Here is an 18234-nt window from a genome sequence, read left to right as displayed (position 1 = left end):
CTTTGGATTCTGTGTCTCCCTCTCTCTCTGCCCCTCCCTGCTCACGCTATGTCTCTCTCTCTCTCTCAAATAAATAAGCATTTAAATTTTTTTTTTCAACGTGTTTTATTTATTTTTGGGACAGAGAGAGAAAGAGCATGAACGGGGGAGGGGCAGAGAGAGAGGGAGACACAGAATCAGAAACAGGCTCCAGGCTCCGAGCCATCAGCCCAGAGCCTGACGCGGGGCTCGAACTCACGGTCCGCGAGATCGTGACCTGGCTGAAGCCGGACGCTTAACCGACTGCGCCACCGAGGCGCCCCAATAAATAAGCATTTAAAAAAAGAAAATCATAAGGAAAAATACATTTACATTTCAATATTGTCCTTATTGAAAAAAATCCACATGTAAGTGGACCCACACAGTTCGCTTTGGGCCAAGAGTATGTAAGCTTTTGAAATTAATATAACATTGTATGTTAATTACACTTTAATTAAAAAAAAAGAAAAAATATATGGAAGCCTTAATAAAAGTCAGCAGCTTTGGAGGTATCTCAATATAACTGCTTCATGGAAATTTGTAATTTAGAGAGTGTTTTCTAAAACAACTGAGAAGGATTATGAAAGTTGTTATTTACCTATGAAAGGGCAGGGCCAGAATTAAGATCCCCATTTTACATGAGGGAGGGGGTCACAAGTTCCCTATTTCTTCACTTCTTTAGAGAGCAGTATGCATCACAGAAGAACCGGGCCCCTTCTTTTTTTTAAGTTTACTTATTCTGAGGGTGAGTGGAGAGAGAGAGAGAGAGAGAGAGAGAGAGAATCCCAAGCGGACTCCATGCTGTCAGAGCAAAGCCTGATGCATGGCTTCATCTCATGGAACTGTGTGATCATTACCTGAGCCGAAATCAAGAGTCAAATGCTTAACCAACTGAGCCACCTGGGTGCCCCAATCCCAGCCCCTTCTTAGGGATCTGATACTTCCTGTGTGCCAACCAGGGTCTCCTTCATCCTAGCTTTTCCCCCTAAGGTCAGAAGACAGAACAACTCTTCTGAATGTGTTTTTGTCTTCCAGATTTCCCTCTTCCTGCAGGTGCAGGGGCTTGCCTACAAGAGATGAAGGTGAGCTCTACTTCCGTGGTTCCCAAGAACAGGAATGGGCAGCATGCCAGTTTCCTCGATAGCCCCAGATTTTCTTCTGAGAGGTGGGGACAGAGGGGGTTGGCATGGGAATAATATACCACAATAAAATCTGGGTCATCAACCATGTGTAGCCCATTTCATATGTTCCTGAGCCCTCTTCCCATGCATTATTCCAGTCAGTTCATACTCTCTTGTGGGATAGAAGGCAAATATTTTGAACCATTAAATGGAAGAAATCACGGCTCAAATCCAGGTCTGTCCTATGCTGCAGTGGACATTTTTTCAGCTAAGATATGCCAAAATGTACATCTGCACCCCACACACTAAGGCCCCACAATGTACTCTCTCTGTCCCCTTCCTTCTATATCTTACCTCTGCTGTGGCAAGTTTGACATCACTAATGTCTGAAGCACCATATATAAGTCACTCAGTAACATTCATAAGAAAAGTCTAGCCTTGAAAGACATTTTCCTTTCTGTAATCCAACAATCACATTTGGTAGTTGATAGGGCAGGGATTTTCATCCTGATGAGTCTTTTAGCTCAGACTGGGGAGTTCACAGATCATATGTTATATTATAATTTATGTTGTATTATATTATATTATATTATATTATATTATATTATATTATATTAATTATATTATAGTTTTATTGGTTAAGTGCCAGTTATAATTTATATTAATTATATTATATTATATTATATTATATTATATTATATTATATCATATCATATCATATTATATTATATCATATTATATTATATCATATTATATTATAATATTGGTTAAGTGCCAGGGGCCAAACACTGAAGTTGCTAAAGACCCTTCTCTAAACTCCTGGTCTAGCGTTCCTTTTTCAGTCCCCCTCCCCCCATTACCAGTGATGATGGTCAGAGGACCTGGAGTAAAGCATCTGAAGCAGCAATCTGTGTCTCATCTTTAGGTTGAGTGCATGGAGAATATAAATAAATGCTGGTTTATCTCTTACATCAAACCAAGTGAACCCATATGTGGCAGTGACCAGGTTACCTACAGTGGTAAATGCCATCTCTGCTCCAAAATTCTGTAAGTCTTGATTTCTCTTCTCCCTTCTGTCTGTCAGGAGGCTAAAGGTAGACAAGATAGGAGTAACCTCCTCAGAACACTTCCTAATAGTTCGATCTTCCCTCCAGAGACTCCTCCATTTCTTCCATCCTTCCCTATGTTCCCAGAAGGGATCTCATTCACACAATGCAGAAACAGAAAGCCACTGAGGTGAGAGTGTTCTGTCTGGCCTGGCTAAGTATCAAGTGGAAAGTTCTCAGTAGCAAGTAGACACAGGATTCAGATCATGTGATCACAGATGAGGGTTACCCTCAAGCCCCCTCAGGCCAAAGAACAAATGCTGATGAAGAAGAGGAGGAGTGGGCTGGGTGTAGAATCTTCCCAGCTGATGGCTTATTGATCTTTGAATGGATATTATTCTCTCAAATAACTTTCTTTAGCTTCCAATTTTCTTTTACCTTTCATGCTTTAGCTATGTGGTTTAGTCTTTGGCCCCATCATATGTTAGAAGATTTGGGAGACAACCACATGAAACGCCCAATTCTTTGGTCTGAGAGGAATAATAGTGAGGCACCAAAGTTTTTATCAAGGAGGCTGCCTTACAGAGGTGGGAGGAGGATTTCCCAATATCTGCTTTCTCCTTTAAGGAGAAAAGCTACACCCCTGGGTAACTAAAATTTAGAGATTAAGTCCAATACTTAATAGAGAGAAAAGCAAAGACATGAGAGTAGAAAAAACTTATGTCTTTCTGTTTCCTCTTGTTTTCTTAAAAGAAGAAATAATAATCTTGGTCACAATAACAGATGTTGAGCTGGGCAGGATTAGACTTTCTTGCATGCCTTGCTGCATAAATATCAAAATTTACACTAGAACCCATAAAACACTTGGTGAGGCAAACAACTTTGGCATCAGCCTCAATCACTGGTATAGACATCTGACAATCAGAATGCACAATCTGGGGAACTTAGACCATCACAGACTCATAAGATGCTAAAACCAAGAGATACTGGAGAGACGGCTTCCAGAGAATTCACACTGACTATATTTTTCGAAATATTTTCTTAGTAGTTAAAATGGGAATTAAAAGTAATTTACTATAATCTAGTTTGGATTGATACATTAATTATGAAAGTATTTTAAAAACTTTGCTCCTATATAGCCCCATGCTTATTCACCCTTCTTTGCATATTATTATCATGCAAATTATACTTCTATACATGTATGCCCATCAACATAGATTTATTGCTTTAGTTAGTTGTCTTTTAACTCAGGAGAAAAAAGTTTACAGAGAAAAAATACATTTATACTATCTTTTCTATTTTCCTATGTAGTTACCTTTATTGGTTCTCTTTGTTTCTTCATGTGGATTTGAGTTTCTGTCTAGTGTCCTTTCACTTCAGTCTAAAGTACTGTCTTTAGTATTTTGAAGCAACAGATTCTCCCAATTTTTGTTAATCTGGCAGTGTTTTAATCTCTTCTTCCTTCCTTTCCTTCCTTCCTTCCTTCCTTCCTTCCTTCCTTCCTTCCTTCCTTCCTTCCTTCCTCCCTTCCTCCCTTCCTCCCTCCCTCCCTCCCTCCTTTCTTTCTTTCTTTCTCTCTCTCTCTTTCTTTCTTCTTTCTTTCAGAGAGAGAAAGAGAGTGTGAGCGAGGGAGAGGGGCAGAGGGAGAGAGAGAGATCTTAAGCAGGCTGCACACTCAGTGCAGAGCTTGACGTGGGGCTCAGTCCGACATGGCACCGTGACCTGAGCCAAAATCAAGAGTCAGACACACACCTTTATTTCTGAAGAGAATAATGTTTGCTGGTTATAGACTCAGTTGACAGTCACTTTCTTTCAGCACTTTATATCATCTTACTGTCTTCTGGCCATGGTTTCTGATGAGAAATCAGGTGTTAATCCTACAGAGGATCAGAGTATGTGATAATTCATTTCTCTACTGCCTCTTTCAAGATTCCCTCTTTGTCTCATCTTTCCACAGTTTGATAATGATTTGTCCATATGTGGATCTCTTTGAGTTTATCCTATTTTGAGTTTATTGAACATTTTGGATGTGTATATTAATGCCTATTTATTTATTTATTTATTTATTTATTTATTTTTAATGTTTTATTTATTTTTGAGGGAGAGAGAGACAGAGCATGAGCATGAGCAGGGGAGGAGCAGAGAGAGAGGGAGACACAGAATCCGAAGCCGGCTCCAGGCTCCGAACTGTCAGCACAGAGCCCGACGCGGGGCTTGAACTCACGAACCGTGAGATCATGACCTGAGCCGAAGCCGGACGCTCAACCAACTGAGCCACCCAGGCACCCCCTATTAATGCCTTTTTAATCAAATTTTTAATCAAAGTTAGAAAGTTTCAGCCCTTATTTCTTCAAATGTTTTAATTTAATTTAATTTAATTTAATTTAATTTAATTTATTTATTTATTTTTAGTTTATTTACTTTTGAGAGAGAGGGGGGTGGGCAGGGAGAAAGAGAGAGAGGGAGAGAGAGAATCCTAAGCAGCCTCTCAGTGGCAGAGCCCGATGCAGGGCTCAATGTCATGACTATGAGATCATGACCTGAGCTGAAATCAAGAGTCAGACACTTAAGAGGCACCTGAGTGGCTCAGTTGGTTAAGCATCTGACTTCAAATCAGGTTATGATCTCACGGTTCCTGAGTTCAAGCCATGCGTTGGGCTCTGTGCTGACAGCTGACAGTTGGGCTCGAGCCTGGAGTCTGTTTCAGATTCTGTGTCTCCTTCTCTCTCTGTGCCCCTTCCTCACTCTCTCTCTCTCTCTCAAAAATAAACATTAAAAAACATTTTTTTAAAAAGAGTCAGACACTTAACTGAGCCATCCAGGTGCCCCTTCAAATATGTTTTCTGTCCTCTCCTCTCCTCTCTTTCTGGGACTCCAATATGTTGATACACTTGTTGGTAGCCTCCATTTCTTTGTACCTCTGTTCATTTTTTTCCCCCCAAATTTGAACTGGCTTTTTCTTTTACTTGCTATCTGAAGTATTTTGACCCACTCTGCTCATTTTTGATTACTTTTTCTTTCTTTTCCTCAGACTGGACAATATTAATTGACCTATCTTCAAGTTCACTTACTCTTCTGCCTGCTCAAATCTGATGTTGATCCTCTTCAGTGAATTTTTCATTTCAGATAATTACATTTTTACACTTGACCTCAGCCAAAAGGCCAAGAAGCGATCAGATAATTATATTTGTCACTTCAATAATTTCTATTTGGGTTGTTTATGAAATATATTTCTATTGCTTTATTGATATTCTCTATTTGATGAGACATTATTCTCATACTTTCCTTTAGTTCTTTGGACATAGTTTTCTTTAGTTCTTTAAATATATTTAAAATAACTAATTTAAAGGGCACCTAGGTGGCTCAGATCAAACCCTGCATGGGGCTGGCTGCTGTTGACACAGAGCCCACTTCCGATCCTCTGTCTCCTTCTCTCTCTGCCCATCCCCTGCTCATGCTTTCTCTCTCAAAAATAAATAAAACATTACAAAAATAATTTAAAATCATTGTCTCATAAGTCTAATATCTGGGCTTCCTCAGTGACTGTTTCTATTGATTGCTTTTTATCCTGTGTATGGGCCATACTTCCTTGTTTCCTTGCATACATCACAATTTTTTGTGATTTTAAATAATATGTTGTGGCAACACTGGAAATCAGATTCTCTCCATTCTCCAAGATTCGTTGCTATTGCTGTTTGTTGTTGCTGCTGCTATTTATTAGTTTAATGGTTTCTGGAATAATTCTGTGAAGTCTGCCTTCTTTGTCATGTATGGTCACTGGCAAGTCCTACTCAATTATCTTAGTGGTCTCATAGGGATTAGACAAAATTTTCCTCAAATGGTTGGAACCAATAAATCTCCCAGTTTTTGCCAACAAAAACATTGTATGTGTTGAGGAATGTCTTCAACACTTAGCCTTCGCTTCCTGCTTTTGGAGAGCTTCAAGATTAGCCAGAGGTGAGAGCTTAAGGCCTTCTCGGGTCTTTCCTGATCATGCACATAGCCCTACACATGTTCATGGTCTTCTAGATTCCCAGGAATTTCTTAGTGCTTTTCACCTCCTATGGATATCTCATTCCTCCACCTTTACTTTTAAGCTTTTGGTTGGCTTATTGTTTTCCTCCAACTGCTATCCACCATAAGACAGCCATGATACTGAAACATTGCCTCTGATTGTTTTCAACAAATGCTCCCAGGGGAAAAGGCTGTTCACACTGGGGTATCTCTGAGTTAGGTCAAACAAAAACAGCTCTCCAAGTGGGTCTTCTAGACAATCATCAGACAGGTCAAGGAATGACAATTCTTTGGTAATGGTACTCTGAAGGAGTTCCCAAACCATCTTGTCCCCTCTAGGTGCTGCCGGGCTGCTTGTTTTCACTATGATACAGAGCTGTTGTTTTTTAATACTACTATAGATCTGAGATCCCATTTCCATTTTTGCAAAGGAAAAAAAAGCCATTGGTACATAGACTTTGTAGATTGCTTTGGGTATATGGACATTTTGACAATATTCAGTCTTCCAACCCATGAGCATGGGGGAGGCTTCCATTTATTAGGACATTTTTCTCTCAGAAATGTTTTGTAGTTTGTGGTGTACAAGTCTTTCACCTACTGGGCTAAATTTATTCAGAGGTATTTTATTTTTTTGGATGCTATTGTAAATGGAATTGTTTTATTAATTTTATTTTCAGATTGTTCACTGATGCTGTCAGTTGTGTTTACAACTGACTTTCATGTGTTGGTCTGTACCCTGAAACAATCTAATTATTAGCTTTAGTAGTTTTTATATGAATTTTTTGGGATTTTCTATATGTAGAATCATGTCCTCTTCAAACAGAGATAGTTTTACTTCTTCTTTCCAATTTGGATCACTCTACCTACCATAGCTTTATTGAGGTAAAACTGACAAATAAAATTTTGGATGCCTTTAATTTCTCTTTCTTGCCTAAAGCTCTGGCTAGAACTTTTAGCATAATGTTGAATATCAGTGGTAAAAGTAGGTATCCTTGTCTTGTTCCTGATCTTAGAAAGAGATCTTTCAAGGGTACCTGGGTGGTTCAGTCGGTTAAACATCTGACTTCATCTCAGGTCATGATCTTGCAGTTTGTGGGCTCGAGCCCCAATTCGGGCTCTGTGCTAACAGCTCAGAGCCTGGAACCTGCTTTGGATTCTGTGTCTCCCTCGCTCTCTCTGCCCCTCCCCCACTCATGCTCTGTCTCTCTCCCTCTCAAAAATAAACATTAAATTTTTTTTAATAAATAAACATTAAGAAATTTTTTTAAAAATAATGAGAGACCTTCCAGTCTTTCACCATTGAGTATGATATTTGTTGTGGGGTTTTCATAAATGTTCTTTATCATGTTGAGGAAGTTCCCTTCTAGTCTTTCTTTTTCTGAGTGTTTTTATTATGAAAAAGTGTTGATTTTGCCAAATACTATGAGGGTTTTGTTAAATGTCAATTGAGAAGAACAGGTCCTTTTAACCTCCTTCATTCTATTAAGTAATGTTATTGCATAGATATGGTTGATATTTTTAGGTTGAACCACACTGCACTCTTGGGATAAATCTTGCTTGGTCATAGTGTGTACTTCTTGTAATATGCTGTTGGATTCAGTTTACTAGTATTTAGTTGAGAATTTTTGCATTTATATTCATAATGGATATTGGTCTATAGTCTTTTTAATTTTTTTTTGAATGTTTATTTTTGAGAGAGAGACAGAACATGAACGGGGAAGGGGCAGAGAGAGGGAGACACAGAATCCAGAGTAGGCTCCAGGCTCTGAGCTGTCAGCACAGAGCCCAACTTGGGGTTCGAACTCCCAAACTGTGAGATCATGACCTGAGCTGAAGTTGGACACTTAACCAACTGAGCCACCCAGGCACCCCTATAGTCTTGTTTGTGTGCGTGTGTGTGATGTCTTTATCTTTGCTATCACGGTAATTCTGGCTTCATAGAATGATTAGAAAGTATTTTTTCCTCTTCTATTATCTGGAAGAATTTGAAAAGAACTGGCATTCTCTCTTAAATGTTAGGTAGTATTCACTAATGAAGATATTTAGTCTTGAACTTTTCTTTGTTAAGAGGTTTTTTTCATTGCTGATTCAAGCTCTTTACTTGATATAGATCTTGAGATTTTCTCTTTCTTGAGTCAGTGTAGGTAATTTGTGTTTCTAGGAATTTGTCCATTTCATCCAGGCTATCTAATTTGTTGACACTTGTTCATAGTATTCCTTAAAAATCATTTTTTATTTATGTAAGGTCAGTAATAATGCCTTAACTTTCATCAAATTCATACCTTAATTTTATTGTACATTCTCTTTATAATACCCTGTATTTCTACTTAAATATTCAAGATGATTTTGAATTTTCTATATTTGATTTAATGCTAAGTATGTTTTGTACATCCAGTATCTTTGACAAACAAACATCTATAACAACAGGTATTCTAAAATACTTGTTACAGGGGTGCCTGGCTGGCTCAGTCAGTGGAGCATGTGACTCTTAATCTTGGGGTTGTGAATTCAAGCCCTAAGTCGGGTATGGATATTACTTAAAAATAAAATCTTATTTTAGAATTTTTAAAAAATGTTTGTTTATTTTTGAGAGAGAGAAAGAAAAAGAATGAGCAGGGGGAGGGGCAGAGAGAGAGAGAATCCCAAGCAGGCTTTTGTGCTCTCAGTGCAGAGCCCAACACGGAGCTTGATCCCATGAACTGTGAGATCATGACCTGAACTGAAATCAAGAGTTGACGCTTACACAACCGAGCCACCCAGGATCCCCAAAATTAAATCTTAAAAAAAAAAAGAAATAAAATAAAATATTTGTTACATAAGAATTCACTATAAGCAGAGTGTTTTTCCTTCTCAAATTTAGCTAAAGATTATTAAATAAAATTTAGTCATAATGTATAATATGCCATAAAGTAAAAAATGATCATTTCAAAATATAATTCTTTCAGATATGAAGGGCTAAACATAACTAAACTGTATGATGGACCTTGTGTAAATAAAGTCACTTTCATTCTTCACTTTTAGGAATAAATCAGATATACTGATATGTTGTAGAGAGTTTTAAATGTTTTGTTATAAAAACTTTCAAGCATAAAACTAGATACAACAGTAAATATCATATGCCTATTACATCAATCCAACCAAGTACAAAGTGTTTGCCACATTTCCTTCCTTTATAATTTCTTCTTTCTTTGCTTAGGTATATTAACACATGGCTTGGACATCATGTCATTTCACTCTCAGAAGTGTGGACATTTCCTTACATGCCCATAATTCTGTTATCACGCCTAATTAGTTCCCTGTCATCTTCTAATATGTACTTCATGTTCAAATTTTCCCAGCCATCTCAAAAATAATACCTGCTGGGGAAATAAAAGTATTTTAGCCTAATAACTCAGTAGTAAAGAACATCCAGTCCATCCTTTCTGTTCCCTGTCATGCCCAATTTCTGGGATATTGACAAAAGACATTAATCGGAACATGAAAGGTTATTCTGCGATGAATGGACCACGTCTTGCTTAGCTCTGGTCTAGATATTGTGTCTTTAACCTTAGAGTCATAAGGCCAAAGCAAGAACTCGGCTGATGCCATAGAGATCATTGTAGAATTATGAGGCAAATAAATAAGACTGGAGAGGGGCCCCCGGGTGGCTCAGTCAGTTAAGCGTCCGACTCTTGGTTTCAGTTCAGGTCATGATCTCATGGTTCATGAGTTTGAGCCCTGCATCAGGCTCTGTGCTGATGGCCTAGAGCCTACTTGCAATTCTGTCTCCCTCTCTCTCTGTCCCTCCCCTGCTTGCTATCTATGTCTCTCAAAATAAATAAGAGAGACTCTTTAAAAAAAAGAGAGAAATAAAACTGAAGAAAATCATCTTGGAACAAAATATGAAGAAGGTTGAAGGTAAAACAGGTAAAATGATTACATGCTTTTGTAATAACTCTATGACAATATCTTTTAATATAATTTCAGTGACAAGTTGACAAGGCTCAACTGATGTATATAGACCACCATACATATTACTTGGGGAAGGCCTATAACCTGAAAGTTCTCTAGTTCCACTAGAGAGAAATCATGGTGGCAGGTTTGGGGGCAGCCTGGGTGAGACTAGTCTAGAAATCAACTGGTACACTGTGGAAGGTGTCTTCATGGAGTTACATGCAATTTTCAGAATAAATCAGATATACCTTTAGAAGTATGAGTAGATCTCAAAATACTGCACTGAGAGAAAAAGCAAGAGAAGGAATAATACAAGTAACACCATACCATTATATAAACTAAAAATAACACAAACAATATATATTTTATACAAACACATAAACAAAAAGAGATACACTGAACTCATTAAAATCATTGGCTATAGTGTGGGGAGAAAGAGAGGAAACAAATAAATGAATGAATAGTGGCCCCTCCCCACAGCCCTTTCCCAAAGCACAATGGAAACTGTTTTTGACAGGATCACAAAAAAAAAAAATAACAATATCCTTGACAGGAAGACCAACAATGATCACTGATTGATTGCCAACCATGTACCCTGCACTGTGTCACATGCTTTGCCTATATCTACTCCCCTGTGTTTCTACAACCCCCGCCATGAGGAAGGTATTGCTATTAGCTATGTTTCATAATGAAAAATGGAGAGGTCCACAGAGGGATGTGACTTGCCCAAGGATACACAGCTAGGAACGGGAAGGACTGAGTCCTGAACCTGGCTAGTCAGCCTCCAGACCCTCTTCTTTAACACCACTTTCTATGCTGCCCATGGCACCCCATGTGCCTCTGACTTCGACTCTGCTCCACTCCAACTTCCTCCTCCTCTACCCTCCACCTTTCTGCCCCATGGCTCTCCTGGGGTCCAAAGACACACATAGGCACCTGCATCCTTAGCTCTCCTCATCTCTTCCCACTTCCACTCTGTGCTTTTGTTCTCCAGTGAAATTAGAAGGTCTCTAGTCTGCCTTAATTCGCAGAATAATTGTTTAGCATTCCTCCTATAGGACTATGGGTGTAGTTATTAATGTGGTACTTTTTCTCTTCATTTTCCCAAATTTGATTTCTCTAAGCAGGTATTTCCTTTGCAGGAAAACTCCTGAACTTTACCATGAAGAATTACAGAACTTGCTGAATCACCAGATGATCAAGGGGAACATAATGGCTGCCACTTCAAGTATTACTCCCTGTAGAAGAAAATGCTGGCACTGGAGGAAACCAATGGTTAGAGGATCAAACTCATTGAGATTTTGCTTCTTCGATAAATGATTCTCAGTAGAAAATATGGCTGGCAAACACTTCTCTTGGTTAATAAGGATATGTTAAAAATATCAACTATTCTGTGTTCTCATCCCAAAACTACATGACTTATGCCTCGGGGTCCCTCTGTTCTTGTATAGATTGTGAGCAAATGACCACAGAAATCTAAACAATGGGATAGATACCTCAAGGGCAGCTCTATTTATAACCTGAGGGCTCTCCGGTCATTACCAGCTGAATGTGTCATGTGAGTGATGTGGCTTTCAATACACCAGGATCTGGTTTGAGAAATTAACAACCATAACATAAAAGAGAGACTACTATTCAAAGAATATGTATTGAGTGCTCGCTTCTGCAGCACATAAACTAAAATTGGAACGATGCAGAGGAGATTAGCATGGCCCCTGTGCAAGGATGACACACAAATTCATGAAGTTTTCCATATTTTTTGGAAGCCAATTTGACAATAAATTATATTTTAAAAAATGAATAAATAAATAAAACAAAAAAACAAAGAAAATATATTGAGCACAATACTTGGAGTAATGCCTGGCCACAGTAAGGTTTCTAAATAAATGCTCTACAAGCACTAACTTCTCTATCTCACGATAAACTTAGGAAGTATACCCCCATTTTAATGACAAAGGAACCGAGGCTTAGAGAGTTTCACATAATTCCACAGTGAAGATTCTACTAGAACAAACTGCATAGATCCTTATACAAAACATACAGATAGGGTCCTAGGGAAACACATATATACACACACACATACACAAGACTGAGAAAGGATGAGGAAATACATGCTTATGTTAATATATGTTTATTTCTTATGCTTTAATGTTTTTGCACTTTCCTAAAATTATAAACTGAAGACTAATGATATCACTCAGGACTAAGGACATTTACTCAACATAATCTAGAAGTTACAGTCATTTGCTCCAATTTCTTCTCACTTCTTAGGACACAGCATAACAAGAATAAAAAGAATAGAGTGAGAGTCTTATCAGAAGTTCTTAAATGAACCCCAGGCAGCATGCATTAATAAATTAAAAAGCCTCCCAAACTCAGAAATTCTAATGCAAAACCAGAATTAGGAACCATCTGACTCAATTATCTTCTTGAGGTCCCATGCAACACAGAGATCCTACAATTCTAAAGAGAAAATTATTTATATCTGATGGCACTATTTGCTCAGTGTGGATATGTCTTTTCTTCAGATATGAGAGACTGAAAGTGTCTATAGAAATAAAAGAGGTGGACAGAGATTTAACATGAGGGTGAAATTGTTTAAGGGGGAAAGAGGAGATGAGAAGAAGAGACAAAGTGGAAACCTCCACTGAACTCATGCTGGTGGGTTCAAATCTGCTCCACCATGACCTGCACACATACATAAAATGACATTTGTATGATGATAACACCACAAAGGAAGAGGTAGATGGAGCTATATAGAAGCAATATTGAGCATTAAAATTAAGATGGAATTAACATGAACTAGATTATTATAAGTTAAGATGTTAATTGCAATCCCTAAGGCAATCACTAAGGAACTAACTAAAAAAATATAGTAAAAGAAATGATAAGGGAATGAAAATAGTACACTCAAAAATATTTAACATACAAGAAAAATCAATAATGGAAGAATAGAAGAACAAAAAAGACAAGACAGATAGAAAACAAATAACAAAATGGCACAGGACAATCCTACCTTATCCACAGCTATGTGAACATTAACATCAAAAAGAGATTGGCAGAATGAATAAAAACACAATCCAATTAGATGCTGTCCACAAGAGATACATTTTTAATTTTTTTTTAATGTTTATTTTTGAGAGAGAGAGAGACACACACACACAACAAAGTAGGGGAGGGGCAGAGAGAAAGGGAGACACAGAATTCGAAGCATGCTCCAGGCTCTCAGCTGTCAGCACAGAGCCTAACGCAGGGTTGAACTCATGAACTGTGAGATCGTGACCTGACTCTTAACCGACTGACCCACCCCGGTGCCCCAAGAGATACATTTTGGATTCTAAGACACAAATAGGTTGAAAATAAAGGATGAAAAAAGATGAGCCATGCAAACAGTAACAAAAAGAAACCTGGAGTGGCTATACTACTAGCAAACAAAACAGAATTTAGACAAAAACTGTTACCAGAGACAAAGGATTTAAAAAAAATTTTTTTTTCTTTTTTAATTTGAGAGAGAGCGCTCGTGCAACTGCGAGATGGGTAGAGGGAGAGGGAGAAAGAGAATATTAAGTAGGCTCCATGCCCAGCATAGGGCCAGACGTGGGGCTCAATCTGACAACACTGGGATTGTGACCTGAGCCAAAATCAAGAGTCAGATGCTTAATCGACTGAGGCACTCAGGCGCCCCCCACCCCAGGATATTTTATAATGATCAAAGAATCAAACCATCAAAAGGGCATATAAATATAAAAATTTTTGCAACTAAAAATAGAGCCCCCAAAATTCATGAAGCCAATTAGAGAGAAATAGACAATTCCACAATAATAGCTAGAGATTTTGGGGCACCTGGGTGGCTCAGTCAGTTAGGTGTCCGATTTTGGCTCAGGTCGTGATCTCAGGGCTTGTGAGTTCAAGTCCCGCGTCGGGTTCTGTGCTGAAGGCTCAGAGCCCAGAGCCTGTTTAGGATTCTGTGTCTCCCTCGCTCTCTGCCCCTCCCCCGCTCACACTCTGTCTCTCTCTGTCTCTCAAAAATAAGCATTTAAATAAATAAATAAATAAATAAATAAATTTTAAAGCGCATACCAGCCAATGCAGCAATACTTCCAAGGGTGTAAAACACTGCAAAAATCTTTAAAAAAATAAAAATAATAATAATAGCTGGAGATTTCAACATCCCCTTTTCAATCCTGGATAGAGCAACTAAGCAGAAGATCAAAAGTAAAGTAGAAGACTTGAATAACTATAACTATACAGACATCACAGACCCCACTAGACATCTACAGAACACTTCATACAACAATAGCAGAATTACACATATTTCTCAAGTGCACGTGAAATATTCTCCAGGATAGACTATATCCCGGACCATTAAAAATGTCCAATAAATTTAAAAGGATTGAAATCATACAAAGTATGTTTTCTGATCACAATGGACTAAAATTAGAAATCAATAGAAGGAAATACCTAAGAAATAGCTAACAAAATTATTGGCAAATACCTAACAAACCTATATATACATTTTCCTTCCAAGCCAGTAATCTCACTCCTCTAAGAATCTACCACTCTGAAGAGACACCTCTGTACAAAAATATATATGTGTGAGGTGCCTGGGTGGCTCAGTTGGTTGAGCGTCCAGCTTTGGCTCAGGTCATGATCTCATGGTTTGAGTTTGAGCTCCACGTAGGGCTCTGTGCTGACAGATCAGAGTCTGGAGCTGCTTCGGATTCTGTGTCTCCCTCTCTCTCTGCCCCTCTCCTACTCCTCTGTCTCTCAAAAATAAATAAATGTTAACGATTAAAAAAAATGTGTGTGTGTGTAGTTATTCACTGCAGCATTGTTACTGCAAATTACTGAAAACAACCTAAATGTCCATGTATAGGAGAGTGGTTAAATACAGTATAGTACATCACACAATAAACAACAAGGCAGCTGTAAAAGTGAATTAGAAAGATATCTATGAGCTGATATGCAGTGTTTTCCAGGGCATTCTGTAAGTGGAGAAAGCAAAATGCCAAAGAGTATCTACACTACACTACACTTGTGTAAGAAAGAAGGGGATAAAATAAAATACATCTGTATCTGCTCATTTGTGCAAAGGGAATACAGAGAGGGTAAACTAGAAACAACAACAACAAAAAAAAAGGTTGGTTACCTGTAGGGAGTAGGTGGGGAAATGACGGAAAGAAATGGGGAATGGGAACAAGACAGTAGGAATGAGGGGGGAGTAGCACTTCTCTGAGCGTATCTTTTTTGGTACAGTTCTCTTAAAACCACAGTTATGGTTCACATACACAAAAATAAACAATTAAACCCAACCAGGATGTGGGGAACTCAAAATGGAATACAAACACTAACCACTGCACTATCTGTGCAAATATTTGTTAATATTTCTGTATATTTCCCACACTGAAGGGATAGGGAAGAAGACAACCAACTTAAGTAACTTTGTAGATCAGTATCTTGACTGGCTACTGTAAGGCTAAAGACAACAAGAATTCTACATAAACGCTGCATTCCAGTTGGTAACTGGTGAGGGAGAAGATGCCAGATTTCGTGGGGGACAGAACAGATTTGAGATGAGGATTGCATTTGAAGAGTAGATGTGCTGTAGGCAATTGGGAGTGGCTGGAGCTCCAAAGAATGTCAGGGAGAGCCCTCCACCCTCACCTAATAGATTGGTCTTTACTTCTACCTTAAGAAATGACTCCTCTGGAGGCTCCATTCAAGAGAAATGGAACTCTAATCCAAACAGCAGTAGAGGACAACTCACTTCTTTTGCCTGGAGATGTTTTGTTTTACTTAGCAATTTGTAGAGTCATATTTATTAGCCAGTCGGTAGGAGACATTTATTTATCGTAGCTGCCAACAAGCTGTAGTTGTTTAGACTACAGTCTACAGTTCATTCTTGTTCTTTTATGACATTTATTTACTTAAATGACATAGCCTTTCCTTTATGGCTTTTAGACCATATCTTCTTGGGAAAGTCTCCTCACCATGAAGGATATAAACATATTTTCCTAAATTTCATTCCAACATTTTCATCATTTTACCCATTTAAAGCCAGGCAGAATTTAGCATGTATTTGGTTGGAGTTAGTCTGTTTCCTTCCAGATGGATCCTCAACCTTATTGAACATTAACCTTTTCTGTGGAATGCCATTGACTTTTATGTATACCTGTACTTCACTATTTGATGAAAGTGGATTTATAAAAAATTATTTTTGTAAGACAAGTCTATACCCAACCATTCTTTTTTTAAAAAATGGAGCACCTGGGTGGTTCAGTTGGTTGAGCATCCAACTTCAGCCCAGGTTACGATCTCAACAGTTCGTGAGCTGGAGCCCCAGATCCTCTGCCCTCCCACCCCCCTTCTCTGATCCTCTCCCTCTCACTCATACTCTCTCTCTCAAAAATAAACATAAAAAAATAAAAATAATTTTTAGGGGTGCCTAGGTGGCTCAGTCGGTTGAGCATCCAACTTCGGTTCAGGTCATGATCTCACGAGTTAATGAGTTTGAACCCTGCATGGGTCTCACTGCTGTCAGTGCAGAGCCTGCTTTGGATCTTCTGTTCCCCCCCCCTCAGTCCCTCCCCTGATCATCCTCTCTCTCTCAAAAATAAACATTTGTAAAATAATAAAAATATTTTTTTTACTGGTTTTAAAATATTTATTCTTCTGCATACAAGACCTTCATTCTAAAAGCTTTGCCCATGACTGATGTAATCCTATTCCAACGCCACAATTTAAATTATTGTAGATTTATATTTAATATCTAAGAGTTACCTCATTACTACTATTTCTTAACATTTTCTTGCCTGTTTTTTTTTCTGTCAAGTCATCTTTAAGAATATTTTTTGGAGGTGCCTGGATGGCTCAGTTGGTTAAATGTCCAACTCGTAATTTCAGCTCAGGTCAGTATATCATGGTCAGGAGCCCACTGGGCTCTGTGCTGACAGCACGGAACCTGCTTGGGATTCTCTCTCAAAATAAATAAAATATTTTTTAAAAAAGAATATTTTCTTAAATATTCCCCAATCTCATTTGGAATATTGATTATAATTGCCTGGATGATGCTTGAAATGCTCTGTATCTTGATCTGGGTGATGGTTACTCACACGTACATATATATATATTTAAATTTATTTTATTTTACATTTACTTATTTTTGAGAAACAGAGTGAGACAAAGCATGAGCAGGGGAGGGGCAGAGAGAGAAAGAGACACAGAATCCGAATCAGGCTCCAGGCTCTGAGCAAGAAGTCAGCACAGAGCCTGACACAGGGCTCGAACCCACAAACTGTGAGATCATGACCTGAGCCGAAGTCAGACGCTCAACCGACTGAGCCACCCAGGTGCCCCTACATATATATATTTAAAAGCTGCATACTTAAGATTTGTTCACTTTGCTGTATGCATAACTGCATAAAAATTTTAAAATAAACATATTTTTGATAGTTTTTTTCATTTTGAGAAATCTCTGCTCTTATTTTTAACTCTGCCTTTTAAATAAATTTTTAGTTTGCTTATTTTTTTTTTTCAACATTTTATTTATTTTTGGGACAGAGAGAGACAGAGCATGAATGGGGGAGGGGCAGAGAGAGAGGGAGACACAGAATCGGAAACAGGCTCCAGGCTCTGAGCCATCAGCCCAGAGCCTGACGCGGGGCTCGAACTCACGGACCGCGAGATCGTGACCTGGCTGAAGTCGGACGCTTAACCGACTGCGCCACCCAGGCGCCCCTAGTTTGCTTATTTTTTATAACTTGTAGAGATGGAGGCTTTGATGATTTTTCAGCTTTCTTCTCAAATATATGTATTTTAGGTTTTAGCAGTATCCTTCAATTTAAAGCAAATTACACCTAAGTACAATGTACATACAGAATTCACATAACCATAAGCAAGATGAAGCACCTCCTCAGTACTGTTCTTAGAAAATGTTTTCTATTACTATTGTTACTTGTCCTTTGTCTCTTATGTATGGGCACCCTAGTGGTGGGGAAGGGGTTGGAAATGGGAGAAAGGGGAGGCTTCTGGGATTCCATCTTTATTAGAGCATGGATTTTTTTTTTTTTTTTTTTTTTTTTTTTTTTTTTTTTTTTTTTTTT

At 38.3% G+C, this 18234-nt stretch overlaps 2 protein-coding genes and 1 non-coding gene across 12 annotated transcripts in view; 2 read left to right on the top strand and 1 right to left on the bottom strand.

Annotated features, from left to right (window-relative positions):
• Positions 1–18234, bottom strand: part of FBXW12 (F-box and WD repeat domain containing 12) — a 76449-nt gene that overhangs the window by 48992 nt on the left and 9223 nt on the right. Inside the window, exon 1 of one of the 10 annotated variants that reach the window (XM_040445245.1) lies at positions 2155–2356. The exons of the other annotated variants lie outside the window; for them this stretch is intronic. The gene's annotated coding sequence lies outside the window, so the exon portion shown is untranslated. Of the gene's footprint in view, positions 1–2154; positions 2357–18234 lie in introns of those variants that run through there. 10 annotated transcript variants of the gene reach the window in all.
• SPINK8 (serine peptidase inhibitor Kazal type 8 (putative)) lies at positions 1095–9867 on the top strand. Its single transcript, XM_040445561.1, has 3 exons — positions 1095–1100; positions 2065–2186; positions 9145–9867. The coding sequence occupies exons 1-3, from the start codon at positions 1095–1097 to the stop codon at positions 9218–9220; spliced, it is 204 nt and encodes a 67-aa protein (XP_040301495.1). The 3' UTR covers positions 9221–9867.
• On the top strand, positions 11786–11892 carry LOC121011318 (U6 spliceosomal RNA). Its single transcript, XR_005781569.1, has one exon. It is a non-coding gene; the product is annotated as a U6 spliceosomal RNA (small nuclear RNA).

The sequence above is a fragment of the Herpailurus yagouaroundi genome, unplaced genomic scaffold (genome assembly GCF_014898765.1).
Source record: "Herpailurus yagouaroundi ecotype Mexico unplaced genomic scaffold, PumYag 193, whole genome shotgun sequence".
NCBI classification, from domain to species: domain Eukaryota; kingdom Metazoa; phylum Chordata; class Mammalia; order Carnivora; family Felidae; genus Herpailurus; species Herpailurus yagouaroundi.
This window is presented reverse-complemented; position numbering and strand designations above follow the sequence as displayed.